We start from the raw sequence: 25,729 nt of genomic DNA, 5'->3' as shown, positions 1-25,729 counted from the left end.
CTGTGATGCACTGAGGACACAAAGTCACTTATGTAGTATTCCTGCCAGAAAAGCATAATCTGAATATACACAATGAGGAAAGGAAACCTCAGACAAGCAGCGACATCTACAAAAATAAATAGCATATACTCTTCAGAAATGTCATATCATAAACAAACAAAAGGGATGAATGGGTGGGATGTTGGTGTGTGAGTATGTGTGTATAACAGCAGATTAAGAGACTTAAAAGACATAAAACTGAAAGATCCTGGACTGGACCCTGGACCCCCCCCACCACCACCACCAAAAAATTGCTACTAAGGACATTAAGACAACTGGTAAAAATATGAATAAGATCTGTAGATCAGATAATCGTATTGTGTCAATGTTAAATTTCCCGATTTTGAAAACTGCATCGTGCTCATAAATGCATGTTCTTGTTCTTAGGAACTACACATCAAAATATTTAGTAGAAAAGGTCATGATGTCTTGGAACTTACTCTCAAATGGTTCAGAAAAAAATTTCACACACATCTCCAAAGAGAAGATGCAGCAAATGTAGCAAAATATTACATTGGTAAATCTGGGTGAAGAGTATGGGGGAGCCCTTTGCACTATTCTTTAAATTTCTCCAAGTCTGAAATTATTTCAAAGTAAAAAGTTAATAAATTGGGGGATAATTCATTTAATTCTTCTGCAAATATTGGCTGCATTAAAAAGTTATATTTGGGACTTCCCTGGTGGTGCAATGGTTAAGAATCCACCTGCCAATGCAGGAGACACAGGTTCGATGCCTGGTTCAGGAAGATCCCACATGCCATGGAGCAACTAAGCCCATGTGCCACAACTACTGAGCCTGCGCTCTAGAACTCACAAGCCAGAACTACTGAGCCCACACACCACAACTACTGAAGCCCGAGCACTCTAGGGCCCGTGGGCTGCAACTACTAAGCCCGCATGCTGCAACCACCAAAGCCCGCATGCCTAGAGCCCATGCTCCGCTAGAAGAGAAGCCACCGCAATGAGAAGCCCACACACTGCAACAAAGAGTAGCCCCTGCTTGCCGCAACTAGAGAAAGCCCGCTTGCAGCAACGAAGACCCTACACATCCCAAAATAAAAATAAATAAAAAGTTATGTTTAACAACTCATGAAACTTCGAAATGTGTTTACTTCCTCATACCTACACTAAAATCACCAAACATGAGGGTATTTTAGCGAAAGAAAAAAATCTGCCTATCAGCTTTTTACAAGTCTTTTAAAATGAGAAAAAAAATGACAGAGAAGATTCTAACACAAGCACCGTTATTTTAACCACTTTGGGACATTAAAACCTTTTAGGTTTCCATAAAAGACTTCTCTTACAGCAGGTCTTTTCTTTCACTTTTGTGACTATTTCCTATTACCACTGGGAATTCCACTAAATTGCTTTGACAATTTATGGTCGAAAGACTTCACTTGTCAGATGTATTTATTAACATTTCTAATTAACCAGTCCTACCTTGGTAATATTTAATAAAGAAAAAGCTGGGGTTGGGAGGGTAGGGGACAGAAGAATGATGACAAGATACACAATAAAAGGAAAGAGCAAAACACATAAAAAAAAGCTGGGACCTCCAATGGGTCCAAGTCCCAGCTGGAACTGCCATAAACACAACATGCATTTGTGTCTTGTTGGACACTCCAGCTTTTATACATGAAGATGCTACTAACCCACCGTAGCAGGGGAAGTGGTGCAGCAAACTGGCTTTCCCCGTGGTGGTGGTGTCATGTTGCAGCCTACCTACCACCTTTTTTAACCTAGTGCTATGTTCAAGGAAGCTACAGTGAGATTTGTGGTAGGAACAGGCTGGACTGGCTAGTCTAGGTTAAGCTCCTGCATAAGATCCTCAAGCACAAACACACAATTAATCATAAAGTCCCAGTTAACCAAAAAACAGACCAAATGCTAAAAGGAAGGGAAGAAGCATTCCTAAAGCTTGAGGATACTGTGATGGTAATAAAGAAAAAAGGAAAACAGCAGAGCAAGATTTTACTGAATTCACACCTCATCACAAAATTCTCACTAGGACATTCATCCTAATCTTTAAATCAGTCCACAATCTCATTGTTCATTGTAGAGACTAAAAAATTTTTTTACAAAATAAAAATAAATTTAAAGATATTAACTAAGAATAAACCAGGGGAAGAAGTTTCTAGGCCTCAATATCTGGTCTGTCACTTAAACAACTAGAGGTTAATATTCACACCATTCACCCATCACATCTTAGTCCCTCCTCACCTTATATCTATAACTATAAAATGCAAAAGTTCATCTCTAGAGGAAATATCCTAAAAGCCACAAGGTGGCAATGTTACTTAAAGTCTGCACATTTGAAATCTCTTCCTACGATATAAATCTGCTTAATTTTTCCTCCATTTAGCTTAATATCCTTTCTCATTTCTACTACCACCCCTCTCCCCACTTTGAAGTGGGCCATAAAACACAACAGGCACACATATATTTATTTGTCGGATAGAATTTTATTAACTTTAAAATCTGATGTCTACCCCTCAGATAAAATTCACTTAATAGCCCTCAATTAAGCTTTCTTATATCCCCATGGTCCCTGATAGAAAAGAACACAAATTTCAGGGTCTCTGGCTGAAAATAAGACAATGCTTACATAGGTTAACATGAAAAAATAGGATTATACTAATATGACTTTCAATTTTATATGGCTTATGAAATCAATCTTTTTTGGGGAGGGCACTGTGCTGTTAGGCCTGTGACATCTTAGCTCCCTGACCAGGGATTGAACCCAGAGCCACGTCAGTGAAAGTGCGGAGTCCTAACCACTGAACTGCCAGTGAACTCCTTGATCAATCATAAGTCTCTGATGCTACGAATATGAGTTATACACACACACACAAACACACATATATTCCCTCCCTTTTAAGATTTTCTAGGTGCAGAAATGGACACTTACTTGAAATAAATTTCTGGGAACTGGCATAGGAGCACTAGGATGAAGTAAATGCATTTAACTAATAACCTTTCCTACCATCAAATTCTTTTCCAAGATTGTTAGTTAGTAGCTGAACTCCTATATACATTTCACTAACAAGGTAAGAAGTAAAAGCCTGGATAATCTACTGTTTTCAGGCCCTGAATCATAAGTCTTAACTAGTAACAGAACAAAGGGTAAGATAGATACATTAAAATTCTTTCAGTTATTCTTTGAATCACTCCTTGGCTCTCCAGTAAGAACTACATTTGAACAAAAACTAATTTCACAATAAAATCAATTTCTGAAAACACTTCAGAATACAATTAAACAAATAAAGGTTTTTTAATAGCTTGTCAGTCAAATCCCCCCCCACTCCCAGCATTTGACAGTAGGTTCAGAAAGAATGAAGCAATCACTGAATATGCTTTCCAGATATCTGATAAATGATATAACCTCCAGTTCCACCTTCAAAACTTTCCAGTCGAACCATCCTCAACACCTCCATTAATACCTCTCTAGTCCAAGCTACTGTACCCTCTCAATACGACTTTGCCACAGACTCCTTTTAACTGATCGCCCTTTCAGTCTTGTGCCCTCCTCAGTCTATTCCAAGGGTGGGACCCCAAAATGGAAACTCAGTAGCATTATTAAGTACCATGCCAAAAGTTACTGAAGAATGTGATGACTGATCTAAAATAAATGAAGGTGTATTTATGTGTATATATACATTTATATGCCTGAGATTATGGATCATAACAATCACTCATAAAAGACCTGTATGCAAGTACTTTACTTGTATATATACATTTAATCCTAATAACCCAGTAAGTTTTTTCCCCCATTTTCATAAAATACTGAGGCTCAAAAGTTTACTTACTCAAATCACTGATAGTGGCAGATATGACACCATCTTCTGAGCTCCTAGCCTTTTCAATACTATGCTAACAAGGAAACAGAATCTAGGATTCATGCTTATTAATAATATCTACCTAATGTATATATACACCTAAACTTTTTTAAAGGCCCATCAAACGTAATATACTTCATAGAATAACAGAATCCCTTCCCACATCCAAAAAAACTAATTACCTTTAAAAATCAGTTAACGGGCTTCCCGGGTGGCACAGTGGTTAAAAATCTGCCTGCCATGGGCTTCCCTGGTGGCACAGGGGTTGAGATTCCACCTGCCGATGCAGGGAACACAGGTTTGAGCCCTGGTCCGGGAAGATCCCACATGCCGTGGAGCAACAAAGCCCACGTGCCACAACTACTGAGCCCACATGTCACAACTACTGAAGCCCACGCGCCTAGAGCCCGTGCTCCGCAACAAGGGAAGCCACTGCAATGAGAGGCCCGTGCACCGCAACGAAGATTAGCCCCCACTCGCCGCAACTAGAGAAAACCCGCACACAGCAACAGAGACCCAATGCAACCAAAAATAAATAAAATAAAATAAAATATATTAAAAAAACAACTCGGTTAACATCTTCGGGCAACTTCAGGATGGTTAGTGGCCACTAAATCTTATTGCTTAAAATTATCTAACAACTCAAAAAAAAATTATCTAACAACTCTAAACAATTAATGTGCTCACAAAAAGATACAATAGAATAATGTAAAACTTAAAACATTAAAGCCTCTTAGAAGTAGCCATAATGTCTCTGAGGAGTAGATTATAACAAGTAACACGGAGGATATTCAGCCAAAGACATCTGCACCTTTTAATGAACAAACAATACAGGCAATTCACTAGAGGCTCATAATATTGATAGCTGATGAAAAACACTATTCAAAAGACCCTTTCAGCCTTAAGGTAGGCCACAGTATAAAAAGGTACAGCCAGACTTATCAGACACATTGTGAATTCTAACATTGCTTCTAAAGATGAAGTCTTTTCTGACCCAGAAATATGGCAGTTTCATATGGTTCTGATTAGTATTTAATAAATAAAAATGAACTCAACATCTCAAAAAAAAAAAGATGAAGTCTTGAGACTAGCAGGCAGAGACTGGAAGGAGGACTATACAGCAAAGGAAGAAACTTACAGGAAAAATAAGCATGAGGAATTTGAAGTGGGGGACATACAACACACTATCTAATGACATTTATAATTTAAATACAAGAGAATCACCTACAGGGCTGATAAAATGCAGATTCCAAAGCCTCAACTCCAAAGGTGCCCACTCAGTACGTGAGGAAACACAAGAATCTGCAATGTAAGTAACTCTCAGATGGTAACCTGTACAAACTGGGAAACTTCTCTTCAACTGCTTCTAATCCTTTTAAGAACTACCTAGGGAGCTTACTAAATAAAATTTCAGTTTAGTAAATCTGGGGGTAAACCTAGTTATCAGTATTTTTGTAAATACTTTCCAGGTGACTCAAAGTTTGCTTTAAATTGTTACCATTTTTTTTGGAATTTATACTCTGAAGCTCTCACACCACGTCCACCCTGCTCCCCTCCCCGGGGACCCCTTTGCAGGCTTACGGACTGCAAGTAAGGTAACATTTGTCATAAATGATTTTGAATTACCCAAGAACTTGTCTAGGGTTCTAGTTCTGCCACTAAAATGAGGTAATCTTGCAGTCTGTGTACAAAAAGAGTTAGGTAGCCTAAAACCTTCCCATTCGATTTTATAACCTTAACCTTCCACAGTAATTATTCAGAACCATTTGTGTTCTCCCTTACTCTTGCTGCCTGTCATTAGCAGCAACTCTCTCACAAGGTTAGGTAGAGTAGATCCAATCTGCTCCCTTTTGATGCTTGTGATGAGGGAGTTTTAAACCTAAGTGCTTAAATGAAGGTTTAAGTTTCAACCAATTACGCTCTCCTCATATAGCCAACGAAGAGTTGACTGACTACGGGCATTAGTAGATAATAGAACATTGCAGTTAGTTATTTTAAATGATAAATGTGAAGATGCAGCAAGGCCTAAGAACAGAAAAGCTTTGGGGCAAAACGAATTCCAGCTCTTCTACAACCTAGCTAGTGATCTTAACAAAATTACTCCTTTCTGAATCTCAGTTCCCTAACTGTAAAATGAAGATAATCTTGGGGACTCCCTGGCGGTCCCGTGGTTAGGACTTGGAAGCTTCCACTGCAGGGGGCCCCGAGTTTGTCAGGGAACTAAGATCCCGCAAGCCAAGCAGCAGGGCCAAAAAAGAAGAAAAAAGAAAATAATCTTATTCTACAGGATTGTTACAAGGGATCAGAGATAAGATATGGAAAGTGCCTTAAGTATAAATGCAAAAAATGGCTAAATATGGGTAAATACCTGAAGTATTAAGGGGGAAAAGCAGGATAAAATACTACATAGAATATGATTATAATTGTATAAACCACTAACTTGTGTCCGAAAGTAAGCCAAAATGATGAGCGGTTTTGTCAGGGTAGAGGAACTATGAGTGCGTTTTCTTTTACTGTCTACACATTTTATAATTTGGTTATTACAATGAAAAACAAATGCACATGGAAAATTTGCAAAATGCTAATATAAAATTTGCACGTTGCAAATTTTTTTTAACATGCAAACAGTTTAAAAGCTCTATATGCTATCTATACCCTGATTGCGTAAAAGGTCCACATGAAGTCAAAAGCTTACATATAAGTCTACCTTTTCTAAATGGCTTCACATATTACACAAGTGATCTGTCCAAATTTTTAGCTTTGACACATGTAGCAGAGTATTAAATACCTCATAAGAACCACCAGGTATTACAACAGCAGTAAATGCAAATGAGTTGGAAAGAGCAACTGCCTGCCTCTTCCCGCTCCCCACATACCCAACAGCTTAAACTTGAAGGTTTAGCCATTTTCTTCCTTCATCTTTCTTTCCACAATCTTTTCCTATATACATCCTTCTAGATCCAACTCAAAGACAGTCCTCCATAAAAATGACTCAACTCTGGTCTTGCTATTCTTTTCTTCTGTACTTGGTCTCATCCTGTAAAATGAGCACTTTTTTTTTTTTTGTGGTACGCTGGCCTCTCACCGTTGCGGCCTCTCCCGTTGCAGAGCAAGGCTCCGGACGCGCAGGCTCAGCGGCCATGGCTCACGGGCCCAGCCGCTCCGCGGCATGTGGGATCTTCCCGGACTAGGGCACGAACCTGTGTCCCCTGCATCGGCAGGTGGACTCTCAACCACTGCGCCACCAGGGAAGCCCAAAATGAGCACTTTAATACCCACTATACTATACTGTTTCACTTATATTTCCTCCCTATGGCTAACTGGAGTTAAATCAGTTCAATTAGGAATTGCTTATTCAGCAAGGGATGAAAAGCATTAGGGCACACTATTGAGCTAGTTGTTAAGTCTATACTGTCTAGTTGTTATAACTAGAAAAATCTGCTTTGGAGGTGGTGGCAGCAGGATGCAAATTTAAATTGAATTACCTGTTTCTGTGGAGAAAGGCAGAAAGGATGATCTGAGCCTACCACACTCTTCTTCCTCATTTGCAGACTTGCAGATTTCAATGGTGAAGAAAGAGATCTTTTGTTTTCCCTAATTCAGGGAACAGAGCTTTTCCTCCTCTACATGAAACTCCTATATAGTGCAGGTGTCAGTCCTTTATCATACAGTTCCTTAAACTAAGGCAGTCAAAGCCAATGCTTGTAGCATCGCCAGCTGCTGTGAGATGTTTTTCTAATCCCTCCCTTCCTCCAAGACTAAATAACCAATACACCTAAATGAGATGCTGAAGCTGCAGATTCCTTACATTTCTTCAATTTCAAAATAGATTCCCCCACCCCCAACTCCACCTCCATGCACCATTTTTTGAAAAATTCCTGTCATCCAGTGGATTCCAAATTATGCTTCATAGAGGAGATGCTTCGAAGATCACCCAGGGAAAAAAAGAGAGCTGAGCGTGTGAAATTAGCCATTCATGGGGCTCTGAGTAAGGTTTTGTTTGGAGGAGAAAAAACAATTCCACTTTTTAAAAGTTTGAAAACTGTCATAGGACTAATCTTTACTTCTGGCAGGTAAGCAGAATGGTTCACATCTGAGTAATTCCTGATTTAAACTATTCAGAGTAAATACTAAATGATTCTAGAATCGCTAACTACCCCTTGTCCCAAAATGTTTAAGTCTGGAAAAACAGCAGTCCCCTCTGGATCAATCTTTAGCCATAGCAAAAACAGAATACTGACATTTTTAATACCCAACTGCATTTCAGACATTGTTATATGGTCTAATTCACCAAAACAGCCCATACTAACTAAACAGAAGCTGGTCTTACTTCATTAAATCCCTGAAAGACTTGGAACAGACAGCTTAGAAAACTTCACAGGTTGTGAAGGGCTGGAGCACTATAGAAACAACAAATGCACAGTCTGTTGAATGATGTATGGAGACCAAAACCTTCAAACCCCTAACAAAGCACTCTCATGTTACTTTTATTCAGATAGTTGTTGGCATTTGCAGTCATCTGCTACCTCTCTACAGTCTCTGAATAAGCTGATTATACCCCACTGCTTGAAATTCTACTCAAGATATAGCCCTTTCCTTGTTCTCTTTCTAAAGCTCCAACTACTCCCTCTCAAACCCTTTCACTTGGTCCCTCTTTAATCCATCCTTTAAATTGTGTTATTGCTGGGGGTTCTTTCTTTGGCCCTCTTCTCTCAATGCATGTTGGCTCTGGAACCGCACTGAAGTAGAACATCAGCTCTGCTTTCTTAGTTTGGGCAACTGTGCAAAAAGAATGTACTCTTTTCTGTGCTTCAGTGCCTTCATCTGTAAAACTGAGATAGCTGTACATACCTCACAATGATAGAATTAAATGAAAACGTACATAAAAATATGTATTCAGGGACTTCCCTGGTAGCGCAGTGGTTAAGAATCCACCTGCCAATGCAGGGAACATGAGTTCGATCCCTGTCCCGGGAAGATCCCACATGCCGCAGAGCAACTAAAGCCCGTGTGCCACAACTACTGAGCCCACGTGCCACAACTACTGAAGCCCGTGCACCTAGAGCCCATGCTCCGCAACAAGAAAAGCCACCACAATGAGAAGCCCGCGCAGCACAACAAGGAGTAGTCCCCGCTCACCACAACTAGAGAAAGCCCGCACACAGCAATGCAGACGCAATGCAGCCAAAAACAAATACTCATTTTTTAAAAAATGTATTCAGGACAGGTGCATATTCGACACTACAGAATGAGCAATAATTTCAGCCATTATTTTTATTACCAATATTCTTGAAGAATCTTAAACTCATCCATGCCTTTACCTATACTGAGAGCTGGAAACTCCCAAATTTCTATCAACAGATCTTTCCTGAGCTCCAGATCCTACCATCACCTTTCTGCCCTACAAGCACCCCAAATACTATTTCCAAAAGCCAACACATCTCCAAACCCTAACCTGCTGCTCATCCCACATTCTCTAAGTTTTTTTTTAAGTAACTAATCAGCAAATATTTCTACCACATTTTTCAAATGGAACTTCCCCATTCCCACTACCTTGATACAGGCTCTGTCTTTCTCCCAACTATTGTAAAAGACTCTCCTTCGGTATTTGAGTCAACTACACCTCTCTCTCCTCATTTAATAGATGACTTCAGGTAAGTTGCTAACCTGAGTTTCCATTTTCCTACCTATAAATATGGGATACTGCCTCCGGGAGTTGGTGGGGATTAAAGTAAAACTATGAAAGTACCTAACGAAGTCAGTGCTCAGTAAGTATTTCATCCTTCCCATCCTCTAAACTGTCACTCTACACTGACTATCCTCCCTTACAATCTAAAAACATAAGTACAGGATAAAAATCCAAAGCCCTTCTTATACTAGGCCCAACCAACCTCTCCAGCTTTATCACTTATTCTTTCCATATTAAATTTCTCATTTCACAAGGCCCAGTTTTCTATCTGGCAAACTCCACATATCACACAGTGGTCCATGGGCTTTGGGACTAGAGAGAGACTGTGGCTTTGGGTGGAGTTCCAACGTATTTTCATTTATTGATACTAATGACTTAAAGACAAAAGTGAAATAACAATGACATATGTCAGAACTTCACTGGCTTGTCAATTTGAGCAACTTCCTTGCTAAACTGGATAATAATTTTCAAATTCTGGAAGACTAATTCTTCAAATTTTGTTTTATTCAAAATATGTCAGGGATAGAGACATGACACACTTAAGTTTAATCTGCATTAAGGGAATTCCCTGAGTGGTTAGAACTCCGCTCTTCCACTGCAGGGGGCACGGGCTCAACCCCTGGTCGGGGAACTAAGATCCCACATGCCTTGTGGTAAATCTATATTAATATTTTATCCATCCCTTTAAGTCTAGACAATCAAGAAAAATCAAGTCCTGACTTGTATATAGCATTTGCCAATTTCCGTGGTGTCAATAACATGGCTGACCTCAAACTACCAGTGGAATACAGGAATACAGTGGGGCTGAGAAGACATGTGCAAAAGCACAATATTATATACTGATACAAACATAATAACTTTAAGAATGATGAATTTAAATATTACAGTTTAGGGCTTCCCTGGTGGCGCAGCGGTTGAGAGTCCGCCTGCCGATGCAGGGGACGCGGGTTCGTGCCCCGGTCTGGGAAGATCCCACATGCCGTGGAGCGGCTGGGCCCGTGAGCCCTGGCCGCTGAGCCTGCACGTCTAAAGCCTGTGCTCCACGACGGGAGAGGCCACAACAGTGAGAAGCCCGCGTACCGCAAAAAAAAATAATAATAAATAAATAAATAAATGAATAAATATTACAGTTTAATGGTAATCATAATGGTATTTTAAGTTTATGTAGTTTAACTGTAACATATTACTAACTGTAGTATACAATGTAATTCAATGTAAATAGAAAGGCATTTAAAACACCTTTTAACACAATGTATTTAATTTTTTTTTTTTTTTTTTTTTTTGCCGTACGCGGGCCTCTCACTGTTGTGGCTTCTCCCGTTGCGGAGCACAGGCTCCAGACGCGCAGGCTCAGCAGCCATGGCTCACGGGCCCAGCCGCTCCGCGGCATGTGGGATCTTCCCAGACCGGGGCACGAACCCGTGTCCCCTGCATCAGCAGGCGGACTCTCAACCAATGCGCCACCGGGGAAGCCCGTATTTAATTTTTAAGTTTATGCAATTTGACTGTGCTTAACAACTAGCTTGCTAAAATTCTTGAAAGCTAAACAACTGGCTCACAATTAGCTAGCTCTAGCACATTATTGGACTTGGACATTGAATTACCAACTCCATCACTTGTTAGCTATGAGACCTTGTATAAATAACCTCTTTGAGCCTGCTTCCTCATCTAAAATATAAGAATGATACATTAGATGAGATAGCTAAACTTTTATGTATACCATGTGCCAAGCACTGTGCTATCATTTAAGTGCTGATTACCCAATTACTCATTCTATTTGATATAGATCAAATGTTCTTTCCCCCATGAAGACTTTCTTAATTTCCCCAAATTTATCACTTCTCCAGAAAGCCAAAATATTTCTTCATCCCTCTATTACAGCTCTTATCTCATATTTTATCCATTTTGTTGTCCACCTAACAACACTGTCTGGTCCTAAGCCAAAGATGGTGCCTTGTTTATCTGTTCTATCCTAGAAATTAACACAAACATTTGGGGGCTTCCCTGGTGGTCTGCCTGCCAATGCAGGAGACATGGGTTCAAGCCCTGGTCCGGGAAGATCCCACATGCCACAGAGCAACTAAGGCCCATGGGCCACAACTACTAAGCCTGTGCTCTAGAGCCTGTGAGCCACAACTACTGAGCCCGTAGGCCACAACTACTGAAGCCCACATGCCTAGAGCACGGGCTCCCAACAAGAGAAGCCACCACAATGAGAAGCCTTTGCACCACAATGAAGAGTAGTAGCCCCCGCTCGCCACAACCAGAGAAAAGTCCACGTGCAGCAAAGAAGACCCAATGCAGCCAAAAATTAAATTTAAAAAAACCACAAAACATTTGTTGAAAGATGGATACAAACAAAGGGCATGCTTCAAAGAGATCCAAATTCAGTATCACCTACTCTCTTTTGGTCCTCCTTTAAACAAGGCTACAGAAAGGCATTTTATCCACAAAGCAAGGAAGGTGATGAGTAATACAAATAGAATTCCCTCAATCCTACTGGCAGAAAAACAAGTAAATTTATCTGCAAGACAGAAGACGACATAGACGGCCTTAGAATTTTACAAAACGTTCAGGTTTGCCATCCTGATTAAAACAGGATGCCCACTCACTAGCTCTGAAGAAGCAATTTAAAACAGTGGTGGAGTGGAGTAATGTTAAATGGAAAGAACAATACTGCATGGTCATTTAGTTCCTAAAGATTTAATAGTAAGAAAACAATATATTTGGCTCAAGTGATGTTTCTTTCTTTTCTGATTTTTGTATCACTAAAACTTGGATATTTTAAATTTTTTTCTGAAGTTGAAAATGGAGCCAAGATGATTACCTCAAACATTTATAAACAAGGGACTAAATGCCCAAATTAAAGGGTTAGGAGGAAAAAGATGGCTGTAAGGAAAAAAAAAAACTTCCTTATATAAGAGAAATATTACTTATGCCAACACTATAGGAAAACTAGATTTTTTTTTTTAAAGGAAACATTTCTCAAGTAATCACTTCTATGTTCCTTTGCTAAGTCTTTATTACATTTTAGGTAATAATTTTTTTCATTAATACACAATAAATATATTAATAACTACCCAAATACGTAATCTATACTACGATTCACTGAGAATCCACAAATCCTATCTGTCATCTATCTCCTTCTGTTCTCAAGTCCTTTCTTATGTTTTATATGTAATTAGTATTTAGGTCAGAAATTACAGAACACAAACAAAAATAAGGTCTTACTAAAAACACCTGTTTTGTACCATCAATTCCTCTCCATGAACCTCAAATGTTATCCTGGGCCACCTAATCCTCTTTTACTCCTCGGTTTCTCTGATCTAAACTACCCCATGTGTGAATCTTCTCTACAGTTTACCTAATAAAAGTTCTTTTAGTCTCTTCTTGAAACCCTCCTGTGACTAAGACTCCATTTTTAGAAAGTTCCCCCTTTACAAAAATCTCCCTCCCTATAATTTTTACCTATTGGTTCCAGTGCTGTCACTAGCATGAAAAATCATTTGATAACAGCTATCATATTCCCCCTTATAAATCATCTCTACTAAGCTAAACACTACGATGAGAAATAAGATAACATGTATAAAGCACAGTGCAGGAAGAAGTGAGCTCTATATATATATATATATATATATATATATATATATATATATATATATACGTATGTATATATACACACAGTAATGATACCTATTATTACGAAGTACTGGTTCACCTTTACAAGTTTCCCATTGCCTTTCACTGAAGCTTACATCAAGGACCTCCACCATCCTAACTCAAATTAGATCTTACTCCTCATTCTCTTAAACTCTAGTACTTTATTTTAAGCCAACTTTGTATCTCTCTCAGTAGATTCCTTCTATATCCAACTAACTGCATAAACATTTCATTTAATTCCCTTTTCCTAATCTAATCTCCAAACTTCTCTTCCTGGAAACCCATTCCACAAACTCCAATTAGACTTGTTCTTGAACTGTACAGGAATTCCTATTCCAACTTATTACTTCTACAGTGTTATTATCGATACAGATTTGGGCTGTTCTGAACCATGTTCACTCTTCTCAAAACACCTCTGGCTATCTTCTATACATCTTCCAAGGCTCAGCTCAGAGATCACTTCTTGCAGGATTCTTCTATGATCAATCAACCCACACCCCAAGACGGGTTAGGCAATCTTCAAGCTTCCAAACTGGCACCTTGTGCATACCTTGAGAAAACACTTTTCATTTTGTATTGTTACTTGTCACTAATATAAGGCTCCCTGACAATACATTTGTGGTTTCTCTGTAGTGTCTAGCACACAGTAAAGTTGTTCCAAGAAAAGATAAATAGCTTCATCTCAATTCTTAAACACCATAATAAATTTTCAGTATGTCCAAACACACTCCAAGTCACCATTTTTAGGTCTTCTGCCTGAAAATCAGAATAATCCTAAAGGTAAAGAAATCCTGAGTTCTTTTTCCCATCTTGCAAGATGGCAGGTGAAAAGGCTGAGAAGCCAGATACTAATGAGGAAAAACCTGAAGCCAAGAAGGCTGATGCTGGTGGCAAGGTTAAAAAGGTGAAGCAGGTTAAGAAGGGGAAGCCCCAATGCAGCCAAAACCCTGTCCTGGTCAGAGGAATTGGCAGATATTCCCGATCGGCTATGTATTCCAGAAAGGCCTTGTACTAGAGGAAGTATTCAGCAGCTAAATCCAAGGTTGAAAAGAAAAAGAAGGTGAAGGTTCTTGCTACTGTCACAAAACCAGCTGGTGGTGACAAGAATAGTGGTACCTGGGTGGTTACACTTCACAAAATGCCTAGGTATTATCCTACTGAAGATGTGCCTCGAAAGCTGTTGAGTCACGGCAAAGAACCCTTCAGTAAGCAGGTGAGAAAACTGCATGCTAGCATCACTCCTGGGACCATTCTGATCTGCCTCATTGGGCACCACAGAGGCAAGAGGGTCATTTTCCTGAAGCAGCTGAGCAGTGGCTTGCTACTTGTGACTGGGCCTCTGTCCCTCAATCAAGTTCCTCTGCGGAGAACACACCAGAAATTTGTCATTGCCACTTCCACCAAAACTGGTATCAGTGGTGTGAAAATCCCAGAACATCTCACTGATGCTTACTTCAAGAAGAAAGTACATAAGCCCAGGCACCAGGAAGGTGAAATCTTCGAGATTACAGAGCAGCGGAAGGTTGATCAGAAAGCTGTGGACTCACAAATTCTGCGAAGAATCAAAGCTGTTGCTCAAAAAAACAAAAACAAAACAAAAAAAAGCTGTTCCTCAACTCCAGGGTTACCTCCCCTCTGTGTTCGCTCTTACAAACGGAATTTATCCTCACAAAGTAGTGTTCTAAACTTCTTACAAAGAACCTAATTAAATAATTCAGTCCAAAAAAAAAATCCTGCTATTCTCACTTAATAGCAATGAAATTTTTAAAAATATACACCTTAAGCTGTTGTCACTATAGTAATATTTACTCTAGATCTGTCTCTCCTCAATCTCCCCTTAGCTTTCCAGTTATTCAGAAAAATCTTTACTCAAGTGCCTGATCGAGTCTAATGTTGGGCTAGACATTAAGAGAATTACACAGCCCTTAGTCTCCCCTACTAGACTATCTTATTTTTACCTAGAGTTAAAAAGCTAGAAAGGTAAGACAAAACTAAAACAACTAGGGACTTCCCTGGTGGCACAGTGGATAGGACTCTGCACTCCTAATGCGGGGGGCCCGGGTTCAGAAAACTAGACCCACATGCATGCTGCAACTAAGAGTTCGCATGCCACAAATGAGGAGCCCGCGTGTGGCAAACTAAGGAGCCCTGGAGCCACAACTAAGGAGCCTGCCTGCTGCAACTAAGACTGGGAACAACCAAATAAATAAATATTGTGGCGGGGGGCGGGGGGTGGGGGGTGGGAACTAAACCAACTATTTTATGAAGTTTCTTTAAAAAAAAAAAAAAAAAAAATCACTATTTCAGGAAGTACCTCTCCCTTTATGCCCCACTATTCCAAAGCTGAGACAGAGAAAAAGATTAACTGACTGCCATCATCTTCTGAATAGCTGACAGTAATAATCAACAACAACAAAAAAATTTTAAGAAAAAAGCTCATATGGCAATATATAGCACAGGCAAGACCTTCAAAAAGCATATGGGCTTCCCTGGTGGCGCAGTGGTTGAGAGTCCGCCTGCCGATGCAGGGGACACGGGTTCGTGCCCCGGTCCGGGAAGATCCCACATGCCGCAGAGCGGCTGGGCCCGTGAGCCATGGCCGCTGAGCCTGCGCGTCCGGAGCGAGAGGCCCGCGTACCGGAAAACAAAACAAAACAAAAAGCATATATCCTGGGCTTCCCTGGTGGCGCAGTGGTTGAGAGTCCGCCTGCCGATGCAGGGGACACGGGTTCGTGCCCCGGTCCGGGAAGATCCCACATGCTGCGCAGCGGCTGGGCCCGTGAGAAATGGCCGCTGAGCCTGCACGTCCGGAGCCTGTGCTCCGCAACTGGAGAGGCTACAACAGTGAGAGGCCCGAGTACCGCAAAAAAAAAAAAAAAAAAAAAGCATATATCCTTTGGCACAGCACTTAAGGATAGGTATGAATCAATATTTATATCTTAGGATATTTACAACTGTTATTTTAGCTGGAAAAAAAATTATAAAGAAGCTATTCAATAACGGGGACTGGTAAATTACAATAAATTTTTGATAGAATACTATGAAGCCATCAAAAGTGATGTCACAGCTATATACACTAATATGCATAAGATAGGTAACTAGTAAGAACCTGCTGTATAAAAGAATAAATTAAATAAAATTTTTTTTAGAAAGTGATGTCACAGGGCTTCCCCTGGTAGCTCAGCGGTTAAGAATCCACCTACCAATGCAAGGGACACAGGTTTGAGCCCTGGTCTGGGAAGATCCCACATGCCGCGGAGCAACTAAGTCCGTGCACCACAACTACTGAGGCTGCGCTCTAGAGCCCGTGAGCCACAACTACTGAAGCCCACACACCTAGAGCCCATGCTCAACAAGAGAAGCCAATGCAACGAGAAGCCTGCACACGGCAAGGAAGAGTAGCCCCCGCTCGCCACAACCAGAGAAAAGCCCGCATGCAGCAACACAGACCCAACGCAAACAAAAATAAAATAAATTTTTAAAAAGTGATGTCACAGAATAACAATTAGAGGAAAGTTCTAAATAAATGCAGAAAGCAGTTTACAAAATAGTATCTAAAGTATACAACAAAGTAAATGAAGTCACTAAAATTTGCTGGAAGTGTCAAGCCAGACAGATCCAAAATATCCAAGCCAGACAGATCTTGAAGGTTCTATGGTATTGAATTAGATCATGTGACAGAACAAGGCAAAAATGGCTGTAGTTCTGCTTCAGTGTGTTCTGCCAAGAAACATGCCCAATCATGGAACTTTAGAACAGCTGTGACATCATTTTCAGGATGAAGTTTTAAGTATTTCCCCACTGACTGAGTTTCCATTTGGCTGGAAGATTTTTTTCAATCTTGTAAATAATACCAACGCACATATACAAACACCCCACTTAAGGGAGTCAATGCTTCAATGAGCTATCAGTCCCATTATCATGAAACTTGTTTTGTCTTGGAAGCCTAATAAAAACTGGAAGAACAGTTTACAGTCAGTTATGTAAGGATGTTAAAGGGTAACAGTGGGCAACACAGGAGTAAGGCAATACTGACTGAAAGGGTAGCTGGGTTTGGAAGCAATCATAGGGACCTTCCTGAAACCCCAGCAAGCTCTTCTTAAAGAAAGTAAACTAAAAAGTAATCTGACACAAGTATAATTGAAGCTTTTAAGTTTTTACCTTTGGTGGTTTGTTCACCAGCCTCAGAACAATTAGGATACTCATTCATCAAAAGTCTTTACAGAACGGTTTTGAGAGCCATTAGTTAGCTTAACAAAGACCCTAAACCTTGATTATTATTACACTCACTGAAAACACAAGACTAGTCAATGAATCTTACACCTACTTATGAAGTTTTATCATTCACTGAACCACTCAAGTGAATACAGATATATACTTGATTAAAAGTGCACACAAATTAACAATCCTCAGACTTGCTACTTCACTTTTAAACACAAGCTTTCCCACTAGTTCTAACAAATACAAATTTATCTTAGCGGCTATGCTGCACATTCCAAAAAATACTCCTATCTTTGCCTTCCTGCTTTTAATCACAAGATGTAGGACAGAACTTTGCAGATGAAAGTAAGCAGATTCTTAGTATGTGACAAATACTATGCATATTTCAAGTAGTTAAACCAAGCACCTGGATGCCCCCACACACGTTCATAATCTGCTATGCCACTACATGATGCCTAAAAGGCCACAGCCTCCTTCCTTGTTTCTCTAGAAACAGAAGCCTGTTAAGACATCTTTAGAGCCTTTCAGATGTTTGGCAAAAATAATCAAGGATCTTTTTTCTATAGATTCCGGAGGATTTTAAGTTAAACTGTTAAACTCTGGGAAAGGAAAGAGTTTAAAGAACTAAAAAGTACCAAGTTTTTTCTGACAGCCAACTTTCCAGTAACCTGGCTCTATCTCCCCAATACTTTCAGCATCACTGACAAGCATAACTCTATTTCTTATTTGTCTGTACACACTGGAAGATAAAGAGCCAACCATCCTGGGCTTCCCTGGTGGCTCAGCGGTTAAGAATCCACCTGCCAATGGAAGGGACATGGGTTCGAGCCCTTGTCCGGGAAGATTCCACATGCTGCGGAGCAACTAAGCCCGTGCGCCACAACTACTGAGCCTGTGCCCTAGAGCCCGCACGCCTAGAGCCCATGCTCCACAAGAGAAGCCACTGCAATGAGAAGGCCGCTCACCGCAACTAGAGGAAGCCCGCAAGCAGCAACGAAGACACAATGCAGCCAAAAATAAAAGTCAACCATCCAGCTTTAGTTAGACAACTATGGACCTCTGATTCTGTGTTATGGAGGTCAAGAATCTACCAGAGCAAACTTACTTCTCTGAGCAGTCTTCCTCCCACTGCTCAAAGGAATAAGTCTTTATAAAGGCATAACAAGTGCCTCAGGTCCTAAATCAACTACATAAGATCCCTATGAATTTATGACAAATTCAAGGAAAATGTATTTACATTAAGTCTGTTAGGTTTTGTTTATTTTACATCTGAAGCTAACCACTCAGGATTCTATCATTAATATATACATATGTTTTAAAAACATTTTCTCCTTGCCATTATCTTTCCACCTACTTCCTATACTTCAACATGTCTAACTTCTGGATAATATGATCTGCCCCAACCACTATTTTATCATTTTCTTATGGTCCTAGAGTTTACACTCAATACATGGGATCAAGCATTACCAACCCTTTCAAATAAATTCAACTCTTTACTTTGGAACTATTCCCTATCACTCTGTTCAAGATTCCCACTTGTTACAGAGGAAAAGAGAAAGTGAATCTTTAGGAATACAACCAAATGTTAAGAACAAGAAGCCAGCTCTTTTGGATGATCTGCTTTCCAAGTTTTATATAACTACCCTTTCTAATGGGAAAAAGATTTTGAAAAAAAAAAAGTGATTAACCAGAACACTACAAAAGACAGAAGGAAGAAAGGTCTGAAAAACATCCTCTTAACACTGCCAGTTGTCAGCAGGCAGGCAGAAATGTCAGGGCTTCGTGACACACCAACTCTTGAAAATAACTACAGTACCCCAGCAAGGCCAAAAGTTAATTCCAACAGAATTATCTTTTTCTCTGCCACATTACAGCCTCAATCTCTCCTACTTTCATTTCTACGTTTCTATCACTTCAATTATTCCCTTTGTTTTTTTTCAGACTCATTCTTCACCTCTTTCTGCATCATGTAAAGCCAGTTTCTCTAAGTTTGTTTCTGCTTTAACTTAAGCCCACATTTCTGTCCTCCATTAATGTTCCCATATTCTTTCCCACTAAGGTTCAAATAATAAGACCAAGTATCCTCCATTAAGGCTTGAACTGTTAAGTGATACTTGTGTTATTTACAAAGCTTTTATTAATGGCTCGGTATAATACCTCTCCTGTTCTCTCTAGTTCCTTCTCCTTCCTTTAAAGTCTTAAGAAGGGTAAGCTGGTTACCTTTTTAACACTTTCTTCTTCCTCTTGGCGTTTCTCATAGTGTGAGAAGTCATCAAAAATGGAAGTGGTGTGCTTGTAGCTGGCTATGATTTTCAACACCTGCTTAGCCTTTTCCAGAGGCACTTCCTGAGTGTCCCTGGAGTTGGTCACTGGTTTATTCTCGTTGTTCTCTAGGCGAATGTGTCGCAACTGGCTATTGGGAACGTCCTTCACAAAAATCCACCTGACATCAAAACGACCCTTCCATTTGTCCTGGGACCACACACCTGCACATGTGTTGTAGTCCACAGCAGATTTCATTTCTGCAACGCCACAGAAGTGTCCACTGCCGTTGACACTGAAAAGTAAGTAAACGGGGCCCTTCCCGTTCATGGAGCGATAAGCAGCATCCAGTCTCTTGTTACCATGCTCTGTGCTGCACCAGATATTATACTTAATGGAACGGTGGATATCGTCCTCAGAGTAGCTCTTAATGATGAAAACCCGGCCATGTTTCAGATTCCAGTCAAAATCCTTGGGGTTATAGTTATTAATGGACCGCAGCTTCTCCAACACTGGGTGAGGTTCTGAAGGAGTAGATCCAGATCCAGGCTGAGACTGTCCTACTCCATTACCATCCACCCCATTATGACCGAACCCACTGCCACGGTTCCGAGGTGCTACCCAGCGGGTTGGCTGAGCTGCCTGTTGCTGCACTGAGAGCTGGGCAGGCTGTGGTGGTGGTGGGGGCAATGGCTGTGTCTGTTGCCCTACTGATGCCTGAGCCGCTGGTGGGCTACTGTTAGCCTGCTGACCTACAGGCTGGGGAGACCCCTGGGTTGGCTGCTGGCCTATGTTCTGAACCAAAGCCTGTGAGGGGGTTTTTGCCACAGGACCCTTGTTATCCCAAGTTCCAATATCCATGTTATGTTTTATTGGAGGTGGTGGAAGACTTGACCCTGCAATGCCATTCTTGGTCTTCAACTTGGGTTGCTGTTTTGCAGGCTTGCTAGCAATATCAGCCCAAGATGCTGGTTTTGGAGGAGCAATGGTAGCTGGAGGCAAACTATTGGAAGCCACGATGTTACTAGTAATGGACCCGCTACCAACAGCAGAGCCTACAACTTTTGGAACATTGCTTGCAACTTCTGTGCTACCCAACTTCAGGGCTGCCATCCCCTGGTCTATAGTATTCATGCCAGGAGCCTTATTGAGGGTCTCACTGGCAAAAGCTGACTGTCCATCAATCATGGCTCCACCTAAGGAGCTAGGTGCATAAGCATAATTGCTACTATATCCAGAGCTCTGAGTAGACTGTCCCTGAGAACTGTTATTTCCCCAAGCTGAGAAGTCAATCCCACTGGGAAAGAAATTAAAACCATGCTGACCAAGAAATGGAGTGCTACCCAGGGCTCCTGGTTGTCCGAACATTGCATCTGGTAGGAAGTGAGGCTCTCCGTTGCTCAGCTGTCCATAAGAAGTTAGATAGGGCATGGCTGTGTCACCCCCAGTAGACCAAGCAGCTTCACCCAAAGAATAGGAGAAGCCAATGGAGGGACTGTAGTAACTGGGTAAGTAGGAATCTGACATGGCAGTATATGCATTATTCTGTGGAAGAAGAAAAAAGGGTTAATTAAAACTAAACACAAAAATACATAAAACGACCAGAACATTTCCTTTCCCAATTATTCACACAATTCAAATATTTCAGTCATTACCATGAAAAAGGAGAGTGACCTTTTCAGATGGTCTCTTCCCATAAACTTGCTATTTTTATAGACTTAGATAATATTTTGGTTTAATAATTGAACTGCTTAAACATTTAAAATTAAACTTGACATACAGTGAATACCAGCCTTACCTTTTAGTGCTACAATTCAGAAAAGGGAAAACCCATCATCTCACTAAGTTTAAGTCTTCCTCTATAGATGTACTGAGATGACGCCTTCATTAAAACCACTATCTCTGGACTGAAGGAGTGGGAATATTGGCAGAAAGAAAAAGTATTCACAAGAGTTTCCTATTAAAACTTACTACATAATAGATAAAACAAAAATAACTGGAAATTTCAAGTTCTACCCCAAAAATCTGTGCAGCCATTCCTCAACCATAAACCAAAAATCAAGGTTCAGTACACCTTGTACACCAGTAAAGCCTCCTGGCAAACCATCTGGGAATATCAAGAGATGCCACTATTTAATTATAACCTGGAAAGAAAATGCACAGTGGCTTCCAGTGGATTCAAAACCAAAAAAAATGTTGCTACCTGTTTTGCTTCACCTATAAAAGTTAAGGCCGTAAGCTAAAATGCACACCTAACTTCTTCATTAAAAACAGCAATATAATTCTAAAGACAGTACAGTCCACATCTTTATAAAAGGAATCATCCTTCAGAATGACAACCAGAAATAAAGTTATACTCAACTAGTCCTCACATTAGAAGATAGATTACATTGCAGAAGCATTCTTACTTTCATTTATGCTGACAGTTCTTTTTCATAAATCCTAGTAACTCACAAAGTACTCCCTTAAATGAGAAGCCAGAGATATATAGAATTGGTTTCTATAGATATAGACTCAGCTCAACTCAAAAATAGACTACTTTAACTTCAAAACAGCTCTGGTATCTAAGAATCCACTAACTAGTCAATAGGGAGTTTTGTTCGTAAGAGACTTGGATGACCATAACTATGTCAGGCCTTAAGTTTGTATTACCAAAGCCAATAGTACTTCTTCCTAGCCACTAAAACACATCTCCTAAAGATTAAATATTTCAACGAATATAGTTTGATAAAATGGTGGTGCTTCTCTCTGCCAATTCTAAATTTTCTTTTAAAAACCTAACTCTTTCACATATACTCTCAAGTTTAAGAGAAGTCTATTTCTCGAAGACAGTGTTATAATTTTAACAGCCCCAAATCCATTATGAATAAGAAATTCAGACCACCCTTAATAGATTAAGCCTGAAGAATTATTCCAATATAAGGTGATGAAAAACTGGTTAAACTAATAAGAATCTGCTGAATAAAAAAGTAAATAAAATTCAAAAATTAAAATAAAAAACTGGTTAAAGAGTAGATGAAACAGCCTTGACAGACTACAGAGAGTCTCAGATTATGTCTATTCAACCAAAATTTATATTTCCCCCCAAATTTTTCAAAAATATTTAGCTTTAACTTAAATAAAAAACAAACTCCCCCACAAATTTTTCAAAAATATTCAAGCTTTAGCTTACTTAACAAATAAAAAACAAACACATTTAATATCACAGGTTATGCCACTATAGAGCTAAATGCCTACACCTGAACTGGCAGGTTCCCACATGCCCCTGAGCTCAAAAATCTGAATTACACAATGTTTCACAAGAACTACCTAGAATTATGTTTCCAAATGCTCCCACTCTCCTTGTTATAATGATTATGTAAGCAAACTACCTCAAGAGCAAGAACCCTATTTTAATAGTTCATTCCTCCACTTCCTTCCCTACTTTTCCTGATTAACTGGTTGTCTTCTGCAAAAACTTTTTTCCAATCACTTGCTTAAGCGGTTTCTACACTTTCAATTCAGAAAATTCTACACAACGGATCAAAAAGTTTTATGTAACCATTAGGCCCAAACATGTGCACGCACTGTCAAGTTATTCAAGACTGTTATGAATACCATACACCATCTGTTCAGAACTTATATAAATGTTCCACAAACTTTTTCATCTTTTAGGATATTCTGGATGAGTTGTCAATTTTCCTTTTGGTTTATTAGTCTGGTGAGTTATACTTATTAGTTACAACTTTGTGACTGTCTTTGGGATCCAAGATAGTAACACAAAAGAACTGCTGAATCAAAGAAGTCTCTGTGCACAGTTCATGTTCATATATGGACCTACATGCAACTAATCTTCACATTAGAAGACAGATTACATTGCAAAAACTGGAATTCCATCATTCTTGATCTCTGTTCTCAACAGTATTTTATTTTCCTTCAACTCCATTTTGTAAATACAGCTCCCCTAAGAAGCCAGATATATACAAAATTGCTCTTTACAGATGAAGATGCAGCTCAACTTGAAAGAGTACCCAGCTCCAAAATAGTTCTGATAACCTAAGAACCCACTAACTAGTGACTAGACAAAACGAAGATACTCAGTTCTGCAGCACTGAATAAAGTTCAGGTGATTTTATGTTAGTTTTTCCCATCACGTATGAATCCAATTTTCCTAAAAGAAAAATGTTTGGGAGGTGAAAACATTTAACACCAGAAAGTATTCTTAAGTTTTACATTGTTACATTCTTGCTAAGGAGGAAGAACTACTCAAGCAAGTGTTGCTGTTAGTACACTGTAAAATGTTATCAGTACTAGCCTCAGAGAATGGTATGTTTGCTCACAACAGAGATAAGATCCTTAAGGGCCTATGACATTTGTAGCAACTGGTTTTATAACGTATTGACTGATATTAAGAAAGTCATCCCCTGAAAATGAAACTTATTGATAGAGCAGAGAAAGAATAATGGTATACTGCATCCTCTGATCAAGCACGAAAATGGTTAACTACTCACGGGCCTTGCCTGTGGACTCAAGTAAGGTTCAAAATCATCATCATTTAATCCATCCTTTTGATGTACAGATCCATTTTGTACTAAAGGAGAAAAAATTCAAATTAGGAGTGTCTCAATCGTACAATCCACCTCCCAAACTAATCAAATACCTCCTAACCAGAGAAAAACCATACTACACAGAGCAAGTAAGTTTGGGTTTCGAAAGGATAAAGATGAGAATGAATGCTGAGCACCATTCGTCAGTAAAAATGTCTCCCTCCACCCAGAGCAAGTTGATCTAAAAAGGTCATTTTATTGGCTCCTCTAGATTTCTATTCCCTCCCGCTTCCCCTCCCCCATCACATGTGAGCACTTCCAGAGTGTGATCCACGAGGATGAAAAACAAAGGCCTTCTAAGACCTACAGGAAACTAAAGGACCTGGGACATTTCAAAACCGAATCCACCCCCACCCCTAATGAATTACTCCTTGTTCACTACAAAGCTGTTCGCCAGCTGCAGGAACACACCGAAAGGGTCAAATACTTAACTGTGAGGCACCTGCAAACTAAGCGGCTTCCGAAAGGTCCTCTCCCCGGGGCGCTTCCCGGAGACCCCGCCCCCCACACACGGGGTCCCCCGCCCGCCAGGGGCACCGGCGGAGCTGGGCTCACCTTTGTTTCCTTGACCTTTTGGTCTCTGCGGGGGAAGGAAACGTCGCCGAGCAGCACATCGTCCGAAGAAAAAACGGAAAAGGAGAGACAAGTTAAAGCCGGGACCGATACGGGAATAAAGGCGCAGGCCTAAGGAGAGGCGTCAGGAATGGGGTGAGGGGGAGGCTGAAGATGGGAGGCGGGGGAAGCGCGACGCTGGCGGGGCCAAGGGGGAGGAGGGGGGCCGCGCCACAAACAACGCGAGGGGACCAGGGCTTCAAAGAAGGGGAAGGAAACAAGAGAAAAACGAGGCCCGCTGAGAGGAGGGGACGCGGCGCGGCCGGCGGTCTCCGAGGCCCAGTGAGGAGCGAGGAGAGCGGGCCGAGGGCGAGGCGCTGGGCGCGGCCGGCCTGAGAGCCTCAAAATGAGGCCCGCTAAAGGCGCCGCCTCAGCTCGGCCCGACCGGGGGCGGCGGGCCCGGGCCTAGTCGGGCTCCCTCTCGCCTCACACAATGGCCGAGGCATGCGGGCCGGGCCTGTACCTGCTCCAAGAGGCTGCTGGCCGACATGGCTCTCGGATCCTCAGGGGTGGCGACGGCGGCGGACTCTCCTCAGGGTGGCGGCGGCAGCGGATGAGCCCCGGCGACGGCAGCAGGCGGCGCAGCGGCGGCTTTTGTCCCTGACACTCGGGGGCCTCGGCGGACGCAGCGGAGACACAGCGCGCGGCTCGGGCTCCGGCTCCGGCTCCGACTCGGCGACGCTCTAGCCCGACAGCTCAACGCCCGTCTCTATGCCTTTACGCGCGCGCCCGCGCCTCGCAGCCGAAATAAGGGCGCCGAGCAGCGGAGGCGGACGGCGCGCACGGCGCGACGCTGACTCTCACATTCGCTCACCCACGCTGAA

General features: G+C 41.0%; 1 protein-coding gene and 1 pseudogene across 3 annotated transcripts in view; one reads left to right on the top strand and one right to left on the bottom strand.

Annotated features, from left to right (window-relative positions):
* Positions 1–25,729, bottom strand: part of YTHDF2 (YTH N6-methyladenosine RNA binding protein F2) — a 31,434-nt gene extending 5,705 nt beyond the window's left edge. Inside the window, exons 1-5 of one of the 3 annotated variants that reach the window (XM_065874797.1) lie at positions 25,369–25,395; positions 24,849–24,873; positions 24,601–24,606; positions 24,198–24,277; positions 19,666–21,252 (exon numbers count right to left, since the gene is read on the bottom strand). In XM_065874797.1, the coding sequence (XP_065730869.1) occupies positions 19,666–21,252; positions 24,198–24,277; positions 24,601–24,606; positions 24,849–24,873; positions 25,369–25,395 (1,725 nt within the window). Of the gene's footprint in view, positions 1–19,665; positions 21,253–24,197; positions 24,278–24,600; positions 24,607–24,848; positions 24,874–25,368 lie in introns of all 3 variants that reach the window. The other 2 variants (XM_065874817.1, XM_065874808.1) reach the window with 2 other exon arrangements.
* On the top strand, positions 14,042–14,909 carry LOC136127119 (large ribosomal subunit protein eL6-like; annotated as a pseudogene).

The sequence above is a fragment of the Phocoena phocoena genome, chromosome 1 (genome assembly GCF_963924675.1).
Source record: "Phocoena phocoena chromosome 1, mPhoPho1.1, whole genome shotgun sequence".
Classification (NCBI taxonomy): Eukaryota; Metazoa; Chordata; class Mammalia; order Artiodactyla; family Phocoenidae; genus Phocoena; species Phocoena phocoena.
Note: the sequence above shows the minus strand (reverse complement) of the source record. Positions and strands in the feature narration are given on the sequence as shown.